At 38.9% G+C, this 27,540-nt stretch overlaps 1 protein-coding gene across 2 annotated transcripts in view; it reads right to left on the bottom strand.

Moving 5' to 3' along the window:
* Positions 1-20,259, bottom strand: part of ITGB8 (integrin subunit beta 8) — an 80,992-nt gene extending 60,733 nt beyond the window's left edge. For both annotated transcript variants that reach the window (XM_047695403.1, XM_047695404.1), the window contains exon 1: positions 20,118-20,259. In XM_047695403.1, the coding sequence (XP_047551359.1) occupies positions 20,118-20,244 (127 nt within the window). In that variant the 5' untranslated portion in view covers positions 20,245-20,259. The remainder of the gene's footprint in view (positions 1-20,117) is intronic.
* Between the last annotated feature and the right edge of the window lie 7,281 nt (positions 20,260-27,540).

Below are 27,540 nucleotides of genomic sequence, written 5' to 3'. Positions count from 1 at the left end.
TGAATACATGATATTCTAAGCTGAAGTTGAGCTGGCAGTCTAATGTCTTAGGTTTTTATAGCTCTTGATAATCTACATTAAAAAAATCTTCATTTCTAAAACCAATTTATTGTAAAAGACAATAAATATAATTATGCTTACTGGATGAACTCATATCTGGTTGAGTTCATATCTAGATGAATTCATCTTGATGTTTTCAAATGTGAAAAAAAAAACCCAACATATAATGATGATTTTCTTTACATTTGGTCTTCTGATGGTGTACAGTTCTGCTGATCTATTTATTTATTTATTTATTTTTAAAAGATTTTATTTATTTATTTGACAGAGAGAGATCACAAGTAGATGGAGAGGCAGGCAGAGAGAGAGAGAGGGAAGCAGGCTCCCTGCTGAGCAGAGAGCCCGATGTGGGCCTCGATCCCAGGACCCTGAGATCATGACCTGAGCCGAAGGCAGTGGCTTCCCAGGCCCACTGAGCCACCCAGGCGCCCCTCTGCTGATTTATTTTATAGCAAGGGTAATTTCTTTCTAAAGAACCCTGAATATGTGACGGGAATGATACTGAATTGAAACAGCACTTCCTAATGCTACCATTATCAGATGCAAAACTACCAAATTCACTTGCTGTTTTTTTATTGCCAAGATCTGAATCAAATTTCAATTCAGCAAATATTCTTTGCCCCTATAAGGTTGAGTAGTTTTTACTGAGCACAACTTCCTTATAATGCCAATGTTATGAAATAGCACTAATCTCTTCTTCTCATTAACCAGGTTTATTAGGTTTTTATTATGTGTAATCTTTATGTTTCAGGGAAAAGTTTCAACCTCCCTTGTTACATAGATAAAATTCATGTGAGTTCAATAGGGTTTTATAAAGATTTTTGGAGAACAAAAGCAGGGGGAAGGTCACTTTCAATGCAGGGCAGGTTAAGAAATGTTAAGGCAATGCTACACATTCCATCTGTCTGCCCTGCCCTGTTTGGGGCAATCCCAACATGAGTCAGAATTTAAAGTGGGCTGGGATGGCATAAAGCAAAACTCTAGTTCATGATGGAATTTACAAGAAGAACCATTGTGAAGCCACTGATGACACTCATTTGTGTTGAAATGGGCCATCACAAGAAGGCTGGTCTGGTGAGGTCATCGCAGCCTTTCATTGTGGTTCATTTACACATGCTTCAGTTAATTTAGCTTTGAAAAAAATCTGATAGCAGTATACAGTGGACGATTGTATAAATTATGCTCTACGTCAGAACACTTTTTAATTTGAAAGAGGGCACTATTAAGTACATGGTGTAGCGGTATAAATTCAAACTTCCCTGGCAAGCTGAGTTCTTAGGTTACCCTAAATGCACATTAGTTTGGTGGTGTAGAACAAGAAATGAAAAAAATAAACAGGGCAGTCCATGCTAAGGTGATAGATAGGAAGTCAGGAGAAAGGGAATGACCTGAGTTAGTGATGAAGGAATCTATTCACGTGAAGTTGGGCCTAACAAGTTTTGAAGGACAGGTACACTGCAGAAATCTGGTTGAAATTTGTGACTGTTTTTAGATTTAATATATGAACATATTTATGTTTATGATATGTTATATGTTATATATTTTGACATATATCTTACATGTGGGAAGGAGATGAAAGAATACATAGAATACTTGTTTGCTTTCAAAAATGACTTTGCAGTTGATATGATTTTCTACATAGTGAAATTTCTCTTGGTGGCCCAAGCTTGTTTTCAATTATGTATAGCAAGACTTATTCCTGAAGATGATAAAATTCAGTTTTGCAGTTGCTCCCTTACCTGAGCACATCATTTGTCTTCTGACACTTACTTATCTGGGGGAAATTTGTGAGGAAGTGAGAGAAACTCGGGAAGAAAGATGGGGTCAGAGCACAGCATCTCCCAGTATAGCCTTCCTTCTTCAGAATTAGAACTTCAACAAGGATCAAAATCTCAAGATTCAGGGAGGGCTCCAGAGGCCCCTCTGAGGCAAATTCTGGTTAAAGCTGCATTTGTCTAACTTGGAAAAGCAATATTAGTCATGTGCTTTGTGTCTTGTTTTAACTGGAACTTTTCCATACATTCCAACTATCCTGTTTATGAGGCACACTCCCTTTTTATAAAAGCCAAAATATTCACCGGTTTCCCACTCTGTTTCTCTAAATAATGTTTTTAATCTAACATACTAGAGTTCCAGGGGCTCTTCCTATTTTCCTCTCTAATTCTTGGCAGGTATGAATTTCCTTTCTCCCATTAAAAAAAAAAAGAAATTACATGGCTATTCATGTCAAAACCTCAAATGCCATAGTCAAGGATGTAAAAGAAATGCCCCAGGATAGTAGCAATGCATTTTCTACATTACATTTTTTAAACCTGAAGTCACATTGCAGGTATGTACTTGATTGGAAAAACAAAGAAACACTTGATATTATAAAGAATTTTGTTTGTTTGTAAAAAAATTAATTAGGAACCCAAGTGAATTTTAGTTCATTTTGCATTTAGCTTTCCTGCAATTAGATTTCAAAGACCAGAAAGGTATTTATATTTTCCTCTGCCACTTCAAAAAGCAAACCTATATATACAATAGGATAAATTATGGAAAATAAGAAATAAATATTAAGTGATTACTCAATTTTGGGTCCTCTACTGAGCACTTTATATGTATTATTTCATTGAAAGTTTAGAAAAATCCTATGAAGAAAGCATGCCCATCTGTAAAGATGGGGTAACTATAGCTAGTAATTACAGAGAACAAATTGGAACCCAGTTCTGATTATAGAGACTTTTCTCTTGAATAATGTCCTATATGGAATAGAGAATAACATAAAGACAATTATGCCAAAGTATAATTTAAAACTCTTGCCAATTAAACTATTATTAGTCCTTAAGTAATGACTCAATAATAATTCCCATATACCTCAAGATAATTCTTTCATACAGTAGTATGTCATTACTTTTCCTATTATCAGTTCTACTCTTGAGATGAGGATGTTAGATTGCTCCAATAGGATTTTTTTCTATCCTTAGTGCCAAAGATCTCCTTAAATATACAGTGCCCTTTTCAAAATTCATTTTAATTCCTTGTACAAGGAAACTTTGAGTTTTAACACCGAAGCTCCAGCCTGAACATCTCATTGAGTGCTGAGTGCCTAAATTAGATTGGTTGGCACTTTTTCAGCACAAGAGAGAACTTATCCTTTTACAACTGTGTTTCCCCAGCCTCTTGCCAGGGGACAGCTCTGGGCTGCATGCTAATTAGGCAGAAGCACTTGAAATGGTGTTTGCAATTGCTATTTCCATTTGTGAATTTCCAGTTCTGTCCAGGAAGCCAAATCTAGAACAGGGAAGCAGGCAACTTTTTCTTGTCCATAACTGCCTATTCTCTGACCTTGGCTTGATATTCTAACTTTTCTGGGGTTTTGCTTCCTGGCTGATGTGCTCTCAAAACACTTTAAAATACAGAGTCTGAGTTAAAAGAGCATGATTGGTGGAGAATATTTGCTTTATAGCATTGCATAGTTCTGTTAGTTTACGGAAATATCTTAAGATACAACTTATAATATGGAAGATTTATTTTAAAAGTCTCTCCTACCCCCAAACCTGTATATTAGGTACATCCAGTTGTCCACTGGTTGCCTGGTAATGCAGAATCATTCACTGTTTTGTTTTAACACTGTCAGCTTAGAGGCACAGCAAGTTTTTGAAGGGTAGAGATGTTCTTTATGCTGGTTGTAGCAGTAGTTCCACAGGCCTATACATCTGTCAAAACCCATTGATTGGAAATTTAGAGAGATGCAGTTTGTCATTGTAAATTATATCAATACAGTTTATTTAAAATTTGCTTTGTAAATTAACTTAGATGGAGTATTTTTTATTCAAAGGATAATGAGTACACAGTGAGGAAATTTCTTTCTTTCCTGATAGTATATACAAAAATATAAATTACTTTATGTGGTTTTTAAAAGGTAAACCAATGACACATCACATAAATCCTTTGACTTATAGATACTTACAGATTAGTTGGTGGGTAAGTAACTAAAGTCATTTATCCCTATACTCTACTTATCTGATTTATATGACTTCCATTCAGATCAAGAGATAAGTTATTTTAAACCTCCTTAAAACAGATTTAGCTCAGTTGTTGGATTATAAAATTATTTTTCAAATTAAAAAATTATTTTTTATATTCTACCAGGCACTTCTTAAAAGCCTTTAGCCATATGAAAAATTGAGAGAAGTGTGTAGTAATACCAAATGAAAGATTAAATATCTTAGTAATTAATACTATTATTGCTGGTAATACTAATACAAGTTAAAGTACACATTAATAATATATTTTATATTCTATTCTCTATAGTAAAGTTTCTTCTATCTTCAGTGCCAAAGAAGATCCAAATACTTAAGTGTTTTTTATGAAATTCATTTTACTTTTGGGTTCAGACAAAGAAAATTCTGAATTATAATGAAAAGATTTTCAGCTGTCTTATAGGATATAAATTTAACCTTCTATAATACTTTAATTATCTTGAACTATTTCAAATAATAATTGTCCAGTTTAATTCTGTTGGGTAGAATTTGACTAGGTACTCCTTTATACATAAGTATCAGTTGACAATATTTTACCTCATTGCCTTTAGTGTGTACTTCCTAACAAGGATATTCTCTTATAAAACCACCAAAGAATTGGAGAATTCAGGAAATTTAATAGTGATACTATATAATGAACTAAACTATAGTCTGTATTGTTCTATGAAGCTCTTGTTCCATATTCTTTATATGTTCCCCAAATGGTCCAGCTACTACTCCTCCTTCATCAAAACTTAGCTTTACCACAGTTCATCTTTCTTTGAGCAAATCTTCAACCAATCCTTTAGTCTTGTCTTCATTCTCATTGACTCCCTACCTCCTTGTCTTTCAAAAGTATCAATTTCTAGTCTTTCAAAGTCCTAAGCTCTTATTTAATTTGACCCTCCCCATCTTTGTTATTACTAGACACTTTCCTAAATTTTACAATGTATTCATGCCCTTGCTTATGGTTTTTGGGTTCATCTGATCCCATGTAATCATCCAAATCAGCCACACATCTCACTGCCTCCAACTGAGGCAGAGCCATTAGCAATCCCTGGGGCCAAGGACCGTGGGTTTTTTGTGGAAATTCTTATGTGGTATATTCTCATGAAGGGCCACTGGATCATGAAATCATGAAAATGATATCTGACCTTTTTTTAAGATTTTATTTATTTATTTGAGATAGAGAGCATGAACGAGGTGGGGGAAATACAGAGGGAGAGGGAGAAGCAGGCTATCCACTGAGCAGGAGTTTGATGTGGGGCTCTGTTTCAAGATCCTGGGATCATGACCTGAGCCAAAGGCAGACACTTAACTGACTGAGTCACCCAGGTCCCCCTGACGTCTGACTTTTCATAATGCCTATAAGTCCATCTCTGCCCCATCAAGTCATCAGATAATCTAGTCTATGACTGTTCTCAGAGAGAGAACAGAGAGTTCTCTAGTCTAGTCTCTAGTCTCTCTAATCTAGTTCTCTAGATTAGAAAGTCTCTAGTCTCTCTAATCTGTTCTCTCTTTGAGAACAGAACTAGATTATCATCAGATAATCTAATCTATGACTGTTCTCAGAGAGCATTGACCTCTGGCATCGATGCTATGCTGACCTCCAAGTAGCCAAGGGTCAGTCCTGGTATATCAATACCATGTGCACCCTTACAGGGAGCCCTGGCCTCATTCTCCAGCCTTGCTGTGCTGCCTTCAGGAGGACGCAGGACATGCTCAGGAACCCACACCCTTCCCCTGCCCCATCATCATCCCATGAAATGTAACCAAACATTTTGTGGCTTTGAATTCTTCAAGAGGCATCAAGCATGCTACATCTCTGAATTGGAGACTGGTACTAATAACATTTAGTCCTTGTGTTTCCGTTACCTACTTCAGAGGTTAGGCACTATGATTATATTATGTTGGCCCTCACCTTAAAGCTCTGTGTCTAGGGCGCCTGGGTGGCTCAGTGGGTTAAGCCGCTGCCTTCGGCTCAGGTCATGATCTCAGGGTCCTGGGATCGAGGCCCGCATCGGGCTCTCTGCTCAGCAGGGAGCCTGCTTCCCTCTCTCTCTCTGCCTGCCTCTCCGTCTACTTGTGATCTCTCTCTGTCAAATAAATAAATAAAATCTTTTTAAAAAAAAAAAAAAAAGCTCTGTGTCTAGATGGTTATGGTTGAAACGCTCATCAAAAGGGACGTTTTTAACCAAATTCAGAATGCCTGAAACTTACTCTCTTCTTGAGGGTTTTTTTTTTTTTCCAGTGTTACTATCTTCCAAATGAATTCCCTTGGAACTTAAGCCTCATCTATCATTTCTAGAGGGTTTTCTTTTACAAATTACATTCTGCTTGTCTTCAAGTCAATAAATTCAGTGAAAGTTCAGACCAACTGTACACAAAGACAATAGAGCAACACCTTGGGAAGTAGGCTTTATACTATAAAAGAGACCAGCTAGGTCATTTTTTTCTGCCAACAATACAGTTCTGCTACAGTGAGTTTTTTGTTTCCAACTAGAACAGCCAGTTCTACAGCAATTCCTACACACCCCAAAACTTTCTCACATTCTTTGCCCCACTGCTATCAATGAGTACCTTCCACACCAGGCATAGCCAGTCCAGCCTCCTAGCAAGCTGGCAATAAGGAAAGACATTTCATAGTTTGTCATTCCTTAATGTACCTATTGTCAGCCTAATCTTGTAGAATCTTGAATTTTTCTTTTAATTATTTTCTTTGTACAACATCATAATATTCTAAATCTACTCTGGAGCATAGTGGTAATCCTTCATTCCATAAGGAAGAAGATTTCCACCCAGCTCCTTTCTCTACCCAGTATCTGTCATAGTTACTAGGGAATTACACTAACTATATGCTCTCCACTGAAATCGGGAAAAAATGCTTGTATCTGGGAAAACATTTGTAGTTCAATTCAGAGGATAGGACCCTGATACCATATGTATATGTGTAACAAACAGTATCTGAACTGTGGCTGCACTTTACTGTTGGCATATCTTGAAATATCAACTATCATAAAAGGAAGCTGGGTCCCAAACCATGCAAAACATCAAACATCCCTGGCCAAACGACTTGGCCCACTTCACATACCTAGTAAGACATATTTGGTACATTTATTTCTTTAGAGCTGACATTTCTTCTCTTTTATCTTTCTGCCTTCATTACCAGACTTTCCCTATACTTCTCAACTTGGTCTTTCCCATGTACTTTGGCTTGAATTAGCCTTTGGCAGGTACTTTTCCTTTCTCCATGCAACCCAGGGACTATGATTTTGAGAGGCAGTTTTCAAAAATCAAACTGCACCAGTGCTGACCTAGAATAGCAACAGACTGTCTTTGACAACAGTATTTGTTGATTAAAACAAAACAAAGTAAAACAAAATAATAAAAACACCTGGGAAAGAGAGATAACACATCTCTAAAACCACTATAGTAATGATGGTTGGCTGATTGATAAGGTTATCATGGAAGGCCACTTTTTAAAATCTTTTTTTTTTTCAATTTTTTTTTTTTTTAATTTGACAGACAGAGATCACAAGTAGGCAGAGAGGCAGACAGAGAGAGAGAGAGAGAAGCAGACTCCCTGCCAAGCAGAGAGCCCAATGCAAGACTAGATCCCAGGACCCTGAGATCATGACCTGAGCCGAAGGCAGCAGCTTAACCCACTGAGCCACCCAGGCACCCCCACTTTTAAAAATCTTATATGTTGTTCTAAAATATGAACATTTATGAATTTTGAATAACAACCACTCAAAAGCACTGATAGAAGTCGTCTTGAGTATATATACAATAAGACCACTATAATTTAACATGGCAATTCTAATTTAATTATCTTATCCTTATTTCCTAAACTAATTTTAGTTGGGAACTTTTAAAAAATGACTTGGGGAAGGTAATTTTATTTACTTATTTATTTCTAAAGATTTTATTTATTTATTTGTCAGAGAGAGAGCACAAGCAGGGGGAACAGCAGGCAGAGGGAGAAGCAGAAGCAGCTTCCTCTTGAGCAAGAAGCCCGATGTGGGACTTGTGGGACTTGTGGGGCTCTATCCCAGGACCCTGGGATCATGACCTGAGCCAAAGGCAGATGCTTAACCAACTTAACAACCCAGTCATCCTGGGAAGGTAATTTTAATAAGTCTGTTTAATATTAGTAGTTTTCTCAAATGATTGATCCCAGCCAGTACTTTTGTTGAAAGATAGGAATGTTTTAATTAACTTATAAAATCCCAGTGGAAACCATTTTGACTTCCATTATTTTTCTTTGATACAGAAACTACACTAATTTACTTACTCTGAAAACAGAAAGAAGGCCACATTAAGATTGATTTTTAAGGAGAAAAATAGGACTTTAATCCATGAAAGCAATATGGAAATGTTTATTTTACCTATTCACTTATAGATATTAAATATATGCCAGCTGAATAATTCAGCCAAATTTGGCTAATTCATGTAAGTAAAATTTTCCTTTCTGTGACATATTTTAAATTAATAAGGGGAAATAAAAAAGAAAAACTAAATTAAAAATATGCATACACTAGACCCTTACTGTAACTCTCTTGGCAAGAAAATAGGATTCAGTGTAATCTGTTCACATCTTAGAGTTTACCAAAAGACATTTAGTTACTGACAAATAAAAGCACCTTGACATAAGATGGTTTTTCTTATGCAATAAGCACTGGTGTTTTCATTGTTTGTCACTCTCCCTAGAGTAATATATAAATTACTATACAAGTCTGCCCTTAACTTTTTAGGGCCCAAAGCAAGAGTAAAAATGGTGATGGGACTAACAGGACTAAATATTTAACAGTTAAAACTCAGGCTAAGAAATCGTTAAATATGGGGCACCTGGATGGCTCAGTCGGTTAAGCGTCTGCCTTCAGCTGGGGTCATGATCCCAGGGTCCTGGGATAGAACCCTGCATTGGGATCCCTGCTTGGCAGGAAGCCAGCTTCTCCCTCTCCCACTCCCCGTGCTTGTGTTCCCTCTCTCGCTGTGTCTCTCTCTGTCAAATAAATAAATAAAATCTTTGGAAAAAAAAAAAACATTAAAATAAGTTATATTTTCTTATCTTGATAAATATACATTGATAATGTGCTAGAAAGCCAGGTTGAATTTAGAATTTCAGACTCTTTAGATTTCTGTTTGGCAACTTGGCAGTATGTAAAACCCCTCCAGCCCCTGATCTGCTCCTCTTCTCTCTTACTTCTAGTTTTATTCTGCATTGCAAGTAGCCTATCACTGGCCAGCATGGACACTCCAGTGTGCATTTCTAAGCTCTGTTTACTTTCCCTCTCTTGGAGTTTGGCATACAGGTGGCACAGTCTACCCACAGGGTGGCCCTGAAAGTAATTCGGGGCTGTTTGGGCAGAGAATCCTGGAGATGATCTAGTAGGGCACTGAAGCCGGAAGAGTCATATAGCATGGATAACCTAACTGTGGGTAGTGCTAGAGGAGGGACTCTTCTCACCCCTGGTAGATAGTCTGTAATGATTGAGGGTGTGGAGTCACATTACTTACTAGCTAAGAGATCTTGAAGAAGTTATTCAGTATTTCTTTAATTAGTCTGCTTGACTATAAAATGGGAATTATCAAAGCCCATGTCTCAGAGGGTTGTGGGCATTAAAGGATATATTTTTACTCTATATGTACAGAAGGGTACCCGACATATAGAAAATACTTCACAGCTGCTCACTATTGTTATTCTTTTACCTCCAGAACCCAGAACTGTGCTTGACACAAAGCTATAGATGTTTTAAGAAAATCTGAATGAATGATTAAATGGATTAGAACAGTCTGTCTTCAATACCATTTTTAGTGTTTGGTAAATGACTATAAAGTCCAGTTTGTATGATCTAAATAAAATTAATTTTAAAATACAGATTGAGAGTAAAGGATCAGGATTATTTTTTATACTTAACTGTCAACAATGAAAGTAATTATCACAGAAATTCAGAAGGAAAACAATTTTATAAAATTATGACATCTCTATATTGATCTCTGCTAAAGATTTTCCTGTAAAGCCAAGAAACTGCTTTCTGGGTGGACTGAGTAAGCAGAAACAAATGTCTTTCATGGCATCAAAAGTTTCATAGTAAAACTCACTTTTATTTATTTTTTTAATTTTTTTATAAAATTTTTTAAAGGATTTTTTATTTTATTTATTTGACAGAGAGAAAGATCACAAGTAGACAGAGAGGCAGGCAGAGAGAGAGGCAGAAGCAGGCTCCCTACCAAGCAGAGAGCCTGATGCAGGGCTCGATCCCAGGACCCTGAGATCATGACCTGAGCTGCAGGCAGAGGCTTAACCCACTGAGCCACCCAGGTGCCCCTAGAACTTACTTTTAAAAGAAAACTGTATTTCTTAAAGTTCAAATTCTAATGAAGATTAGAGTTAAAGAAGCTTATTTGCTTAGATACCCAATTTTAAGCTAATCATTATTATCCTCCCCTCACTCATTGAGTCATTTATATCAAATAGTTTATTAGGACCCTAGTGTGTGCCAGGCATTGAGACACAGAACAGTGAGTTTTCTCTCTCTCTCTTTTTAAATATTTATTTATTTAAGAGAGAGAGAGAGAGGAAGGGGGTAGGGAAAGAAGGAGAGAGAGTCTTAAGCAGACTCCATGCTGAGCATGAAGTCCAATGCAGGGCTGGATCTCAAGGCCCTGAGATCATGACAGGAGCCAAAACCAAGAGTCGGTTGCTCAACCCACTGCACCACTCTGGTGCCCTGCAGTTTCTCTCTTAAGAAGGTCACAGGTGGGTGTGGAAATGGGATGTGAACAAGGATTCAAAGGGTTAGGCATGAGATGCTCAGGAAGGAATTTGTCTGCCATGTGGAACAGCCTGAAGACACTGGGACCTATAGGAAGGAAAAATGTGGATAAAGATTTGAAATGTTGGAGATTGGTTAGGAAGCCCATAGAATGAAGGATATGTCAGTCTTTCTCCACTCTAGTGGCGTTGTATTAAAAAGAGGAGATAAATTTGAGAAACCATTATGGATGAAGAGCTGATGTGTTAAAAACAAAACAAAACAAAACAAAACAAAAAAACAACTCCATTTTCCTTAAAACATCTTACCTAGTCTCACCCATTTATGTATCATCTTGTCACCCCTTCACTACTTTACATCTTTTCTCTTCCTAGCCATAAGTGAGAATTTGATCAAGTTTCATAGCAAAGGAGAAGAAAATTCCTATTATTGTTATCAACTTGGAAATCCTAACATACCTTTCCCTACTTTTTAGAGGAGCTGAACCATAGGAAAGATTGTGAAATGCCTTAAGTGGACCTAGAAAGAAACAATTTAAGAAGTTTAATGTCATCTTTCTAAAATAGCCTGCTCTGACTTTCATATATAATAGCAGCATATCTCATTCTGTCTCTCTCAGGGCAATTTCTCATTCTGCTCTATTTTTTCTTCTTTTTACCGTGTGTGTGTGTGTGTGTGTGTGTGTGACATATACATATGTGACAAAATATATGTTACATTTTTATGTATAAAATATATATTTTATCATATAATTATTTATATATACATATAAGCACATGTGTAATACAATTATTGTCCTCTTCAATCAGAATGTAAGCAACATGACAGCAAGAATTTTGTTTTCCACTCTTACTGTATTCCTAGTGCTTAGGTAGAGCCTTTGATGTCTCAGCATCAAACTTCTGCCTGAAGGAACATAATCCCTTGTGTTCCTTGGATGGCTCTCTCGAAGAAGACTGACAAGGATAAGAAGGGCTGTTCTGCCCTTAACGAGATGGTGATCAGGAAATACAGTAAGGGCATTCACAAGTGCATCCATGGAGTGGACTTTAAGAACCATGCCCCTCAGGCACTCAAAGATACCTGGAAATTTTCGATGAAGGAAAAGGGAACTCCAGATGTGTGCATTGACACCAGGCCCAAGAGAGCTCTCTGGATCAAAGGAATAAGATATGTCCTACACTGAAGGTGTATTTGGCTGTCCAGACACTAAGGATAAATATTCACTAATTAAGCTCTATATTGCTGCTTACCCATATACCTGTCACAGCCTTCAAAAACCCATATAGTCAATATGGATGAAGACTAACTGCTGACTGTCAAATAAAAATATAAAATTGCAAAAAAGAATCAATAAAAAATACTTATGCCTGAAGAAAACATAGCAGTTTATTCCTTTAGCCTAGTACATACTGGAAATGCACTAAACAACCAATACTGCTAATCATGGCTAATCACAGCAAATATTTAACAGCCAAAGAATTAGCCACTTTAGTTAAAAACTCATGAAGACGAAATAATGTGAATATATTAAACAATATAGAGTATTAAGCTATAATAGAGTACCTCCAAGCAGGTAGAAATGTCACAAGTCCTATGATGATCAGCAGTCTGACTCATATACTGTGATTTTGTCCCTTTGAACACTTTTGACTGAACAGGCTACCAAATACTTAGTAGGTCAGTCCCCTTTTCTTTCTCTCATAACCACAAGTCATACACATCTGTAATGCATTGGAAATCCTGTGTGAGGCATAGTTACATTCCAGGTTACTCCCATAAAGCCACATGTCTTTTCTCCATTCTCACTATGATAGGAAACTAACCATAGTGAGGCGTATTTAAGATGAGTTGAGAGCACTTGGGAGCTTCCACCAGAAGTATGCTTTGATTATGCCCCCAATTCACAAATCAGTATATTCCCATCTCTAGTTACTCTGTGCCAGTAACATTGTTACAGTGTTGGACCCAGGAATCCCCACAGGTGTGTGAAGGTCCTCCTTCATCTGATAGCCACAGTGAATGTATAACTTAGAGTAACATCCGGAAATTTTTTAAGAAGGTAGGAGGCAACATGACAGTTCACATCTTATCTCTTCGACTTAATAACTAGGTGACTTTGAGCAAATTATCTCCGCTGTGCTTCGGTTTTTATCATCTCCAAAACAGAAATGATAATTCTACCTCTCTTAAAATATTAGTATGAAGAGTCAATTAATATGGTGAATCAGTTAGATCAGTGAGTGGTATAGAGCGAGAGCTATCCAAGTGTTTCATTTTTTTTTTTAAGATTTTATTTATTTATTTGACAGAGAGAGATGGTGAGAGAGGGAACACAAGCAGGGGCAGTGGGAGAGGGAGAAGCAGGCTTCCCGCTGAGCAGGGAGCCTGACTCGGGGCTCGATCCCAAGACCCTGGGATCATGACCTGAGCCAAAGTCAGCGCTTAACAACTGAGCCACCCAGGTGCCCCTACCCAAGTATTTCTTACATGACATGAACATTATACTTTCTTTTCACTACATATAGAAGTCACACTTACATGACTTCTTTAGGATAAAATTGGAAAAATGACATTTTTAGAGAGTAACAAGTAAGTCACCTACTTAAACTCAGTAATTTAATTGTTTAATTTAATAAAATGCAGTGTGAATCATCATAAAATATTAATTTTGTCTGCTTTTATTTTATAATCAATATACAGCTTACAGAATGCATTTCATATATAATTAGAGAAGATACACAGGGCTCAGCATTCTCATGTTGGCAAAAGTCTAAATGTATAGATTTGGGCTGCAACAGGGACTAGTTCTGAGGACCAAAAAGGACTTAGACATATACAGTACAGGACCGGTTATGAATGTTGTTAGGTTATTTGATGAACATATAAAAAGACTATTTCCTTAGGTCAGTTTGATAAGGTAAGATTCAATAATATCACAAGCCACTCACCATTTTTATATGAGTTACTCAAAGAGACTCCCCAAACCAGCAAAACACACCATTTAAATGACAGAATGTTATACAACAGGCATTTTCAAGGGGGATGCTTTGAGCATCTTAGCTTATTAAGGACAAACAAGAGAAAGACTACATAACAAATGGTTTTTTACTTTTCAAGAAAACTGATGGGCCCTGCAGAGGATTGGCTCCTGTTTCTTAGCGTCTAAAGAAACTTAGATCAAAACAATACCTTCTGACACCCAACTAGTGAACACCAAAATGACTGTGTGGGTAGCGGTGCTGGTGAACAAAGTGAGGCATTTAACACCCAATTATTTATACCTGGACAGGTAAAATTTAACAGGGGTGGCAGAAAAGTCTCTAAACTGTTGAGCAACAAAGACAAAGTTATCGCACATACTTTATTTGTTTTGAGAAAGTTTCATTCAAAATGGGGAATAAGAAAATTGAAAATGCAATCTAGTGTTGCTATGTCATATTTCTCATGCCTCATAAAAAAATTGGAATGAGAACTAATTTTTGTATTTATCTTTTATTGCCTATATGAAAACCTATTCAAAGAGGACCTTTATTCTCTTAAATAATACCCCCCAATTCCCCTTTGTTCATTAAAATTATTAACTAATTTTGTTTTTGCTCTAATTAAGGCTTAATTAGCTTACCAGGTATATATGTTCATGAATGAATAATTTATCTTTAAAACTTAAACATACATTGGAAAAATTTAATCAGCTAGTGATTCTCAGATGACTCTTTTATACCTGGTCAGTCTTATTTTTAAAAAATATTTATTTGTTTATTTGAAGGAGAGAGCAAGTGGAGACGAGGGACAGAGGGAGAGGGAGAGGATCCTAAGGCAGACTCCCTGCTGAGCACAGAGCCGGATAGGGGGCTTGATTTCAGGACCTTGAGATTATGACCTCAGCTGAAACCAAGACCTGGATGCTCAACTGACTGAGCCACCCAGATGCCCCTGGTCAGTCCTATGTTTTAGAGTCCTGTATATATGGTTCTACCACTTGAAGATATGGTATACTTTAAAAAAAAAAAAAAAGGAAGAAGTTATAAGATTAATTCAACTTTTATCAAATATGAATGGACAAAAAAAATCACAGCAAAATCGGCTTATTAGGCAAATTATTCATGTTTATGCTAAATATAGAAATACCTTTATTTTTCTTCTGGGAGAAGATTCTGTTATTATCTAATAAATATAGTGAGACTTGATTCTTCAGTTCATTTGTTTGTTACAAAGATTAGAGAGGTTGATAGAAAATAAATGAAGCCTCATCTTGGAATGAACAGAGAATGTGATGACAAAACTGAGAAGAAATTTACTTATTCATTCTTTCACTCAACAAATACGTATTGAGCATCTTTTATATAACTGGTATTTCCATAACTTTAAAATAAAAGCAAAGTACCTTCCCTTATAAGCTATAATGTAGTTGCTGAGTTGGGAGCAAGAGAGAAAGATAGTAAACAAATACATAATATATCAGGGATGCTATAATATATAAAAGAAAAGAAGATCCAGGGTGAGGCACTAGATAGTGTTGATAAGGAGAACAGAGAGGGCCTCTTTGATAAGATATTTGAATAAACATCTGGAAGAACTAAGGGAGAGGGAATTAGAAATATATCTCATGGAAACACATTCCAGGGAGAAGAGGAACAGTGAGTTCATGATTGGAGGTAAGATCATGCATGGTACATCCAAAGTATAGCAAGAATCAGTGTTGTTAAAACAGATTGAGAGAGGAAAAATGAGTAAGAAGGGGAGGTCAGAAAGTCATCAGGATCTTGGAAACCATGTAGAGTTGGCCTTCAATTTGAGATAGATGAGAAACCGTGTAGAGTTCTGAGGGGAGGAGTGAGAGAACCTGAGGCACAGTTTAAAAAGGTAAGTCTCGCTGTACTGTGATGCAGAGAAGACAGTTTAATAGGCATTCAAGAGTTCAAGCAAAAAATGGCATGGGCCATAGTGGTGGCAGTGGAGGTGGTACAGTGACTGTAGAATGTGAGGGAAACAGAAATCAAGGATGTCACCAAAGTGTTACCCTGCACTACTGGAAGTGTGGCTGATCACTTAGTGAGATGAGGAAGAGTATGAAAAAAGCAAGCTTGGGGGGAAAAAATTGGATGTTTGGTTTTGAATACTAGGGTTGATTTTGCCTTTAGACGCACAGTGGAGATGCCCAATAGGTAGTTTGCTATCCCCTCTGGAGATCAGAAAAGAGGTCAGGACTGGAGTTGTCAGCATACAAGTGGTATTTAAGACCCAATACTGCATTAGTCCATCTGAAGATTCAGTATATATCTAGAAAAGAAAGTTTGAGGACTGAGTCCTCAGCCACTTTGACATTTAGAGTTGGGACAGGAAGAAGAAGCAACATAAGAGAGAGAAGGATCTTGCTTAACCAAGAGAATGTGAGTTCAGGAAGTCAAGGAAAGAAGTGTTTTGAAGGAGGGAGTGGTCAACAGTGTCAACTTGCTGACAGATGATAGGCCAGTGGGGTGAAAACCATAAACTGGCTATCAGCTGTGGCAATCGGGAGGGCACTCTGATATTAACAGGATGGTATCACTGCAGAGGTGATTAACACAAGCCTGACTGGAATGGATTCAAAGAGAAGGTAAGGAGAATTGGAGACAGCAAGAATGGACAACTCTTTTAAGGATTTTTTGCTAAAAAGGAGAGTGAGAAATAGAAGATGAGAGATATTACAACATGTATGGATATGCATATGCTATAAATGGCCCAGTAGAGAGGAGAAGAACTGAATAGTCCAGAGACACAGGGAACAATCCTTAAAACTGAAACCTAAAACAAGTTATACCTGTGATTCCACTGGGATAAAATAATTGATGTTTGTCTGGGGAAGTAGATTTATTCATGCTATTTTTTTTTCTTTTTCATATACATGCATACCAAAAAAGCTGTTACATATGCATAGTTTTAAGAGAAGTATTTTTAATGCAGCCATAACAGAATCATTGAAAAGTAAATGGTTGAAACTGTCATTATCTTTGCTTCCTTTGTCACTTCTGCATTTCTTCCTTTAAACATAGTAAACATTCCTGAAGCCCTAAATTTCAGTTCAAAAATTCATGCTGTGAGACAAATGATAATGTGTTTCTCCTCTATTAGTACTTTGATTTACTGAAATATTTTAGGATAAAATGATATGAAATTTGCTTCAAAATAATCTTATTGGGGGAATGAGATGAAATGATTAGGGGAAGAGATGAAAAAAGTTGGCCCTGAGTTGATACTTGATGAAGCCTAGTGATGGGGGTATGGTGATTCCTTATACCATTTTCTCTGCTTCTGTATGTGTTTGAAAATTTCCAAATACAAAGTTAAAAATTAAAAGAAACCTACTGTCAAAACCGTACTTAATCCAAAGAAATCCATTACGTGGTGAAATTTCTGATAATGTGTTAACAGGTGAAGGAGCCACTTGGGGGCACAGAATTTCTCCAAATCATAATTGGTTCTTTTGCTTTCATGTATATATATGAAATACATATATTTCATACACAGCACTAACTTTTTTTTATCAGAAAGTGTCTCAGTTGCTTTAAGATAGAATTAATTTGGATGCTTATTGTACAAATATTTTGGAAGACTGGACTTCTAAAAATGAAGCCTTGATTCTCTTAAATATCCTCTTACTTTAGGTAAGCATAAAGAAATCTCAGAACACTTGTGATATGAAATATGTTCTGAGGTAAAATAATGTTATAGTTACAAAACAATGCTAATCCAGCTGATTATTATTTCAGAGTTTAAATAAATATTTGATTATGGACAGAAGGTAAAATTACATGGCAATAATAGTTAACACTTTTTAAAAAGTAAATGGTAATTTCTGAAATTTGACACTCTTATATTGCTATATAAAACTTTAGGTAAAAAAAGATTTTTAACCTTTCAAAGTAAGCAAATGCAGAAACAATAGTGTTGCTACATTAACTCTTCAAATATTAACCACTAAGTATTCTTTAGTGTTTTCCAGTTACTCATTAACCATTTTATACTGTTATTGTTTCTTTAGTTGTTGGTGATTTCCATCAGGGAAAGTTGAAAAACATTTTTCTAAATCAGAAAAATGGTCAGATTTATTAACAACATCCCCCTTGCTCACCATTTATTCATTGTTAAAAGTCCACTATGTATTTAGGACCTATAAATCCTACTTCAAAAATTAAACCCAAAGTTATGCTGTTGTGCAGTTTATGGTTCCTTGTGTATGACTTTATTGCCCTCAACATTTCCCTGGTGTAAACTACTGAGCAAAGGAACAAGATTTCTTTTGTAACTGATACCTAGATTTCTATTCTGCTTTAAGCATCTTATTTGCACTGCAAAGACATATAATTTGAGACATGTAGCTATATCATGAAAGTACAACAGTTTACGCTGATCTCTAATTTTCTTAGTTGTACTGGCTATAATTTAAATTTTTTGCATGATTTTAACTGCAATGCAAACCAGTATACATCAGAAACCTTTGTATATTGACAGCGACTGGGAAAAGGATGCCTTGTTCTGATTTCAGATAAGCATTCCCTTTTTACAACTGCAGGTGCAAGGGAGCCCATTCATAGTATTTACTTCAAACCAATTACAGTTACTGAATGGAAATACAATGCTATTACATGAGAACTTGACTGATCTTACAAGCACAATGAATATTTTAAAAATACTATTAGTAGTAAATTCTAGAGGCAAGTATCATGTTTTGTCTAGGTACTGGGGACAAAATATACTCTGTTGACACAGCCTTGATCATTTTGCTTTTGTGTGTATGTGTGTGTGTATTTACTAAATCTAGAAAAATACTTCATCACATATTAACACAAGGCAGAATTATACTCAGTGGAAAATCTGCTGCAATCAATGCATAGTTCCACTGAAATAATTGATAATGAACGTTACTATTTCCTATGCCTTCAAATTTCACTTATTTTGAAATAAACATATAAGCCAAAAAATAACCACAAGATAAAAATTTACTCTAATTGCTCTCATTTCACATAACTGGGTAAATCTTTTGAAACAAATATTAGACAACTATATATGCAACAAATGAGTGAAGCTAACTGGATATTTACAGTTAAGCTCTTATTTGTAAGATTATGACTTGTTTTTATTAGCTTCAGGCAGAAACATGGCACATCAATTCGAAGCATAAGAGAAAATTTTGGTCTACAAAACAATTACAACTCTACTTCAACAGGCGAGTTCAGAGAAACGTGCTAACAGAATTTAAGGGTTTGATGACTAAAGGCAGATAAAGCAAATAAAAAAAATTGGCAATAATCATTGCATTGGCAAAAATAAATGTTTGGCCTATATTTAAAACTAAGAAGAGTTCACCCCAGATTGATGAGTACTACTATTACTTACTGTATGTTTTACTGTTTACTAACAATCCAGTACAGCCATCTTAAATTTTCATGTAATTCAAAATGCCTACATACCTTTTCATACACTATTTGACCTGAGCTTTTGTGATTTAGCATGGGAGGTACTGTCCTAATTTGTAAAATAAGGACAATATACATTATTAAAAAGTATCCTTTCCAAATCAAGGCAATTCTGATAGAAGTGGCTTGCCTGGATTGAAAGCTGTCAATCCTAGTCTAGGTTTCTGTCTGAGGGTTTCAGTCTCAGGGGCTGATCCGATTGAGAGATTAATTAGCTAGGCTTTTTTTTTTTTTTTTTTTTTTTCAGCTGAAAAAATGGTGACTTAAAGAGTATTTTGCGAGTGTGTTTAATTCATTCAGGCTAAGCACAATGATAGAGGAAACTTGTATGCAGCCATCCTCTTCTTTCATGGACTCAAACCCAGAAAACTCACTCCCATTGTAGCAGTGTACCCTTAGCCTTGAATCAAATGCTAGTGATAGGTGGATCCACATGCAGAAAGATGGGGGTACCCACAAAGATGCCTTCAAGGAGGATGCCTTCAAGGATGGAGCAGAGCCCCTGAACTCGCTTAGGTAAATATGACCTTTCACTTTTCCAAACTTCCATTCTATTACTGCTTCCCCCAAATCCGGGAGCAACACACAGTCTCCTCATACAATGTTATTGCTGTCACTCCGGGGCGCGGAAGTACTTGACACCTGGCCTCCCTCGGGCCGCCTGAATGGAGGACGCTGCCACACACCCGCCTTTCTGAAGTTCTCAGGGCGGATGGAGGCTGACATTGGGCCACTTACCTGGCCAGTATGTTCTTCGTCAAAGCCCCAGACCTTTGGGGGAAGAGAAGAAAACAAAAGAAAACAGAACAACTTACCACTCTGGCCCAGTCCAAGAACAACTAAAAACACCCAGGCCGCCCGAAGGAATGAGGCAGGACCTGGCCGGCAGTTTTGCAGGCAGACAAATGCGGCAGTAAAAAAAGTCAGGGCGGAGTGGCACATAATGCAAAGCAGCCCGCACCGCGCCCGCCGCCTGGCTGCTATCCGGCTGCGCGCTGGCGACTCCTGGGCGCACCTCGGGGCCCGCGGGCCAAGAATCGCTAGGACGTTTCCCGCAGGCCCAGCAGGCGGACCCTGCGGCTCGGAGCAAGCGGTGCAGGTACGCTGGCCCGGACACTGCTTGGCATCTCAGGGCCCCAGAGGCCCTGCCAGCTCGGCTCTGCGGGTCCCGCGATCTCCGCGAGAAGCACCTCCTCTGACGGTCAATGGCCCGGGGCGGCGACGCGAGCGAAGGCTCCGCAGCCCGCTCTGGGACAAAGAAAAGAGCTTTTGTTTCTCTCCGGCCGATGGGGCTTCTGCTGCATAAATCAGCTTAGTGAACAGCCAAACAGAATCAAACCCAAACAAAGCCCGAAGCCTGGGGGAAAAACCAGGCTAAAGTACTATCACTGGGTGATGCTGCATCTGTGGGAGGGGACGCCGGCGAGGCCGAAGGGGAAAAAAGTCGATGGCGCATCAATCAACGCGAGCTTCTTCCACAGGTGGGCAGGGAGGCCAGTTCCACTTAGTTACAGCTTTGCCGCCTCATCAGCTGAGCCGCGGGCAAAGTCAAAACGGCAATGTCCTGGCTGGTGAGGGAGGAAGCGCCGGGTGCCAAGAGCTGGGGGAAACGACTCCAGCAGCACCCTAGAAGCCCCCAGCGGCGCCTGCGGACCCAGAGCGAGGCATAGCAGCTCCCCGCTCGGCCGGGAGTGGAGCGCACCGCCGCTAGCACAGGAGGGGAGGTTCCGCGAGGGTGCAGTAGCCCGGCCTTGCGGGGCGGGAGCTTCGTGCCCTCGTCCTTCTGGCCCCAGCTTGCGGCTCAGGCGTCCCGCCGTCCAGAACCCCGGCCGCTGGCGCACTCTGGGGTGCACCCAGCGAGAAGGAGAGGGAAGCGAGGCTGGCGAGGGGCGGGGGAGCAGTGGTCCAGCTCCGGCCCCCGGGGGGGGGGGGGGGGGCTCCCCAAGTGCTGATAGCTGGGCGCGCTCCGGGCCGCGAGTTGCTAGGAAACCGCCCCACGCTACCCAGCGCCTCGCCCCGGCCGCCTGCAGGCGCAGCGGCGGCTCCGGCGGCAGCAGCAGCAGCAACAGCTCGGAGCAGCGTGGGCGGGACATTGGTGAGGCATGAAGTCACCGCGGCCCACACTCGCTCTTTGTTTTGCTCACTCCAGCTCTTTTTCTCCCCCTTGGCGCTGATAGTTGTCATGCCCACCGTTCACAAGAGCTCCTGATGCGTAGCTGCTCAACAAGAATCGCTCCCCCTGTTCCCTTCCCCCCTCCTCGCCGAATCCTAGCACCCCAACGCTCCCCTAGCCGGTATGGAGACTCGCTCAGTACTAATGGCAGCTGCGCACAAACCCCAGCCTCTCACCCGGGCACTCTCCGCTCCTTTGTTCCGAGATACTCACTGCCCGGCAGCTGCAGCGTACAAAGTAGAGCGTGTGGGGGTGGGGGTGGGGGCTCTCCCCGCCCCCAACACCCTCTGTTCCGAGGGTGCGCACTGCCAACGTTGCTTGTAGAATTAGGAGCTCACACTTTACCCCACCCCAAGACCGTCCGGCATCTCCCCAACACTTGGAGAATTGGTCCAGTCCGCAGAGGCCGTACCCGGAGCTGCTCGCTGAAATTTCTCGCGCCTCCTTCTCTCCGAGTCTCAGCCCTGGGCTGGACAGCCTTGTTCTTCCCAGGATCTGGTGGTGGCTCTGGGTTTTGCTAGTGACAGTGAGTCCTTTGACCTTAAGCGTCACCTTTCTAATAAACGGAACAAAGAAGTTACAAAGTGCGGGGAAGCAGAAGAGAGAAACTAAGGAGAGGACCAGAGAGGGCGTTTCTGCCTGCTTGCAGCTCAGAAATTTAGGTGCAAAAAGGGAGCGGCTATTAAGCTGGGCAACTGTCAGAGAAGCCGCGTGCCTGCTGGAATCCTGTCACTACCACTCTAGGCCGAGGGAGGGAACCCAGTCCCCCGGATCGAAAACAAAGCACTATTTCCAATCCGAGACACGGTGATGGTTTTCTTTTTCCTCTAGGGGCAGGAGTGGTTCCCCGTGGTGAAGTCTGATCTTTCATTTTTCCACCAGCAGTTTGCCTGAGGTCTTTCATAGGGCACCGCCTCTTACAGGCATCAGACCAGTCCAGCCAGGTCAAGGTGAAATATGCGGGGAGTTCCCCCTCCTTCTTATTTGTTTAATAGTTTCCATCTCCATATTTGGAGTAAAAAAACAAGTAGGAGGCTTTCTCCGTCTTTCTCTCTCTCTCCTTTTCTGTTTTCTAATTGTTAACTGAGTTAATGGAAAGTACCTGGTTAATAAGCCACAACATTGAAAACTCCCCCTTTTCAGGTGTGGACTGCACATTGGGACCCACAGAATTATCTAGGCAAACCAAGAACCCAGCTGGAAAATTACAAGTGCCCTACATCTGCAAAGCAGGTCCTTTTGAGAGACCAAATGAATGTTCCAAACCTGACAAACTGATACCTTTAAACACAATTCACTATGGGCAATGTACTCCAAATAGGTAATTAAATCTAGCTCAGCTTCTTAACTTCTTAACTTATTTTCTTTTCTGGTTCCAAGTTTGAACAGCTCTAGTTTTGTTTCAGGTAGTCTTAAAGGAGTGGCCTGGAAAGTAGCTGGGATGGGGATGAAGACTTTACATTTGAACACAAAAGGAGCATTTTTAAGCCCTTATTGGTCACTCTTCAATGGGGGAGCATGTGTATTTTCCAGAGATTATTTCACAGACACTGTAGTGCTACAATGAAGAAAATAAGTCAATTCATAATCACTATAAAGACGTGTGTCTAAGTGCACTCTACACTGTAAAGTTGTACATCAGAGTTTCATGACATTTTTAAAAATCTGACTCTCGATGTTGGAAATGTAAATGGCAATTATAGTAATAAATAAAATGTAAATTTATGTAATTAACAATTGGTGTAGTTTTGTGACACTGAATAGGTATGCACTAATTTTTAACTATACATATCTTCTTTGACTTATAAATCCATCATAAGTTGAACATACTGTAAGTTGGAAATGCATTTAACACACCTAACCTACTGAACATCATAGCTTGGCCTAGCCTACCTTAAACATGCTCAGAACACTTACATTAGCCTACAGTTGGGCAGTATCATATAACACAAAGTCTGTTTTATAATGAAGTATTGAATATCTCGTGAAATCTATCGAATACTGTGTCAAAAGTGAAAAACAATGTTTGTGTACAGAATGGTTGTAGGTACATTGGCTGTGTACCATGTGAAAGCATGGCTGAATGGAAACAGTGGCTAGCTCATGCTGCCCAGCAAGAGTGGTGGGTATCCCACCACACATCACTAGCCTGGGGAAAGATCAAAATTTGAATATAGTTTCTACTGAACTCATATCACTTTTGCACCATTGTAAAGTCAGAAAATTGTAAGCCAAACTGTCATTAAGTCAGGGATTGCTTGTATTGTTAGATGTGTTTATAAGTCTACATATTCTACATACTAGGCCCTAAAAACTGTGTAGCAAGAGGAATGAAACAGTTTGTAAATCTGTTGCAGGAAATTTTGGAGCCTTTTAAAAAGAAAGACTTACATGTTTTGTTGTATGAAACCCATGCGAATATGTATCAGGATGCCAGTTTTATGGAGTTGTTGAAGAATAATTACAGCACCATTCATCACCACTTTCCAGTTGTAAAGAAGTTTTAATTCCGGTTATCGAGATAAACTAAGACTGTATCCCTGCTGAGACTGTGATCCTGGCAAGTTATTTACAAACGAGCTATCTGTACATTTTGGGCTATAAAGATAAAAGTGAATTCTCCTGACCCTTACAAATCATCTGTAGGGTTTTCTTTCACTAAATGGGGTCTGGGAACAGAATTTGCTTTTTTCCAATGAGTGCCATTGGTCACCACAACTCATCCTTCTTTCTATAAGAAAATATGTAAGATGCTCTGAAGAAATATGGTATTGTTATCTTTGTCATATTACCTGAAGAATTCTAACAGAGAAAAAATATTCCAAAAGATAGTTAGTGGATTAATTCCTGTTTCTATGATGTTCTGCTGTCTTACTTTGAAATTTCTGGCAGCTAATTTTTCATCATTTGTAGTAATGAGAGCAAATGAATTTCACAGATAGTCTAAAAATAACATTTTAGCTATTCATTCCAGTCTTCCTATCATCAGATTCTTTTAGTTGCTAATAAGTCATAAAATTAGATGAATTAAGTTTCTTCCCTACTCCTTTGATTTCTCCTTAATCTTGATTTCTTGCTAACTCAGTTTATGGTGAGAAATGAATAGGCTATAAATAGATAGTAGCAGTGAGAGAGACATATGAAAGAATGCTCCTTTTAGTGTGTATTCAGACTTTATCTAGATTTTGTCCACATTATTGACCTCATGCATAGAGTTAAAACTATATGTACACTTTAATATTATATCCTTCTGAAGTTAGGATCAGATATTCAGTAGGTTATAAGGAAATGTTCACAAGATGTCTGTAATCTTGCTTCATCTACTGCTCTAGGGATATGATGAATGATCCAGTAAGTGGGATGTATTATTGTGAACATGACTTCTAGCTTCTTCCAGTGATAAAGACCATAAGCCACTGGAAGGTAGTTTTCACTGAAATATAACATAAGGTAGTGTTCCTCATACAGTGGACTGAAGACTGCCTACAATCTAATCATCTGTTGAGTGATTCCTTGGCTCTATTCCAGGAGATTCTGAAATCATAGATCTTGTGTGGTATCCAGCAGTATTTATTATTATAAAATCCTCAAATGGTTCCTTAAGTACCGAGGTTCAAGAACCCCTACCATAATAGATTAATACAGAGACTCCTCAAAGACCTCTTGTGTGTTTATTGATAAACTCCAGTGTCAGATGCAAAGTCAAAGAAACATGAATTGCTAGAGCCAAAGTCTCTTCCCAAAGTATTCTATGAATGATTGACTCTGTGAGATGTTTTTGGAAACAGACTTGCATGACTAAGTTTGGGAAATGCTACATTAAAGTTAAGTGAAATCCTTTACTGGAAGATTTTACAGAAACTTATACAGGCTACATGCAGCTGGATTCTCCAAAAGAAGAACCCGTTTTCAAAGAACATTTCAAAGACTAATTTCCATAAAGCACACTGCCAAATGAATCCTATTTTACAAAAATGGAAACTAAGAACCAGAGTGGAGAGGAGACAGACCTTACGTCCTGAAGAAAATTACTGAGCAGACAAATCAGCGCTCTGAGTCTTGTCCACTATCTCATATCAGTGACGACTTTTGGTTTCAAGTGACAGAGTCAGACTGTGACAGTCATAAGTGAAAAGGGAAATTATTGGAAGGAAATTGGGAGCTCACAGAATGAATAGGAGACTGAGAGACCAGGATTGAAAAAGGTCAAAAACCAATGGAGGCATAAGCAAGGGCAGTAAGCATCCTGCAAACAAGAACACTTTTCTAATCATCGCTTCTTCTTTGTACCATTTGCTCAAGATGCAGAATCCTGGCTGGGAATGTTGAATTTTCAGAACTTTAGTCACATGACAGTCCCCTGGCCTTTTGGGGGTAGAAGGGTAGGAGGGGAAGCTCTTGCCTTTGGCTTCCTCAGTGGAAAATATAATACTCTTTCCCAATAAGATGACACAAAATCACATAGGTTGAGGAAGGGAGCCCTGTAAAGTGACAAATGCTCATCACTCAGATATCCTGATTTCCACTAACTACTGGTTTGCATTACAGTTGGATTTTGGGTCACAATGCAGCTTTAATTTAACTACCCTGCCTACTAACTGATACTTTGGCTAGTGGTATTAGTTATCTTCATGGGTACTTTTGAATGAAACATTTTCTATGTGCAGTCTAATCCTAGCTTTCTGTTACTTTTCTGTAAGCTGCAGTTGCCCACAGTGGTAACTTTATTCAGACATACTCTTCACTGGCTGCCTTTTCCTCCCTCATTTTCCTACTGTTCCCTAGCATTTCCTTATCTCAGGGTCCTCTTCTGGAGGAATCTAACCTAAGACAAATAGTGAATGAGCCTGGAAACCACTCTCTGGAGTCCTCCATGTGTGAATTTGAATTTTATTCTTGTCTAGCTATTAGGCAACCCACAGAATAAAAAGTACAGGAGCTTTGGAGCCTGAAAAAAACCGAATCTTACTTAGCAGCTGTAGAACCACAGGCAAATTACTTATTTTCTCTAAACCTCAGTTTATTCACTTATGTCCAACAAAATGAAAATAACTACCAAAATTGCAAATTAAAACAAAGAGATAGCAGTGTACTTCTATCGGAATGGCCAAAGTCCAGACACTGACAACTGGTGAGGATATGGGACAGTAGAAATCCTCATTCATTGCTGGCATGGAATGCAAGAGGTACAACTCCTTTGGGAGAGTTTCATGGATTCTTTACAGAACTAAACACACCCTTAACGTATAATCCAGCAATTGCACTCCTTAGTATTTACCCAAAGAAGCTGAGAATTTATGTCCACACAAAAAAACCTGCACACAGATGTATATAGCAGTTTTATTCATAATTGCCAATATTTGCAAGCAGTCAAAATGTACTTTCATAGGTGAAGGGATAAATAAACTGTGGTATATCCAGAAAATGGAATATTGTTCAGTGCTAAAAAGAAATGAGCTATCAAGCCATGAAAAGATATGAAGAAAACTTAAATGGATATTGTTAAATAAAATAAGCCAGTGTGAAAAGTCTACATAATGTATGATTCCAACTATATGACATTCTGATAAGGCAGAAGTGTGGAAATAGTAAAAAGATGGTTGCGAGGGTAAGGCGGAGGGAACAATAAATCAGTGGAGCACAGGGGAGTTTTAGGGCAGTTAACTAACTCCACATCGTTGTATGTTTGTCAAAACCCGGAGAATGTATGACATCAAGAGTGAACTTTAATGTAAACTATGGACTTCGGGTGATAACGATGTGTTGGTATAGGTTTAGTCATTGTTTCAAGTGTACCACTGTAATATGGGATGTTGAAAGTGGGAAGGCTATGTGTACCAGGGTGCTAAGAGGCGTATGAGAACCCTTTGTAGTTTTCATTCAATTTTGCTGTGAACCTACAACTACTCTACAAAGTAAAGTTTAGGGGCACCTTGATGGCCCAGTTGGTAAGGCACCCTACTCTTTATTTTGGCTCAGGTCATGATCACAGTGTCATGGGACCGAGCCCCGTTTTGGGCTCTGCACTCTGCAGGGAGTCTGTTTTTCCCTCTCCCTCTGCCCGT

This window comes from Lutra lutra, chromosome 11 (genome assembly GCF_902655055.1).
Source record: "Lutra lutra chromosome 11, mLutLut1.2, whole genome shotgun sequence".
Taxonomy (NCBI): Eukaryota; Metazoa; Chordata; class Mammalia; order Carnivora; family Mustelidae; genus Lutra; species Lutra lutra.
The sequence above is the reverse complement of the archived record's forward strand: the minus strand, read 5'-3'. Positions and strand labels throughout refer to the sequence as shown.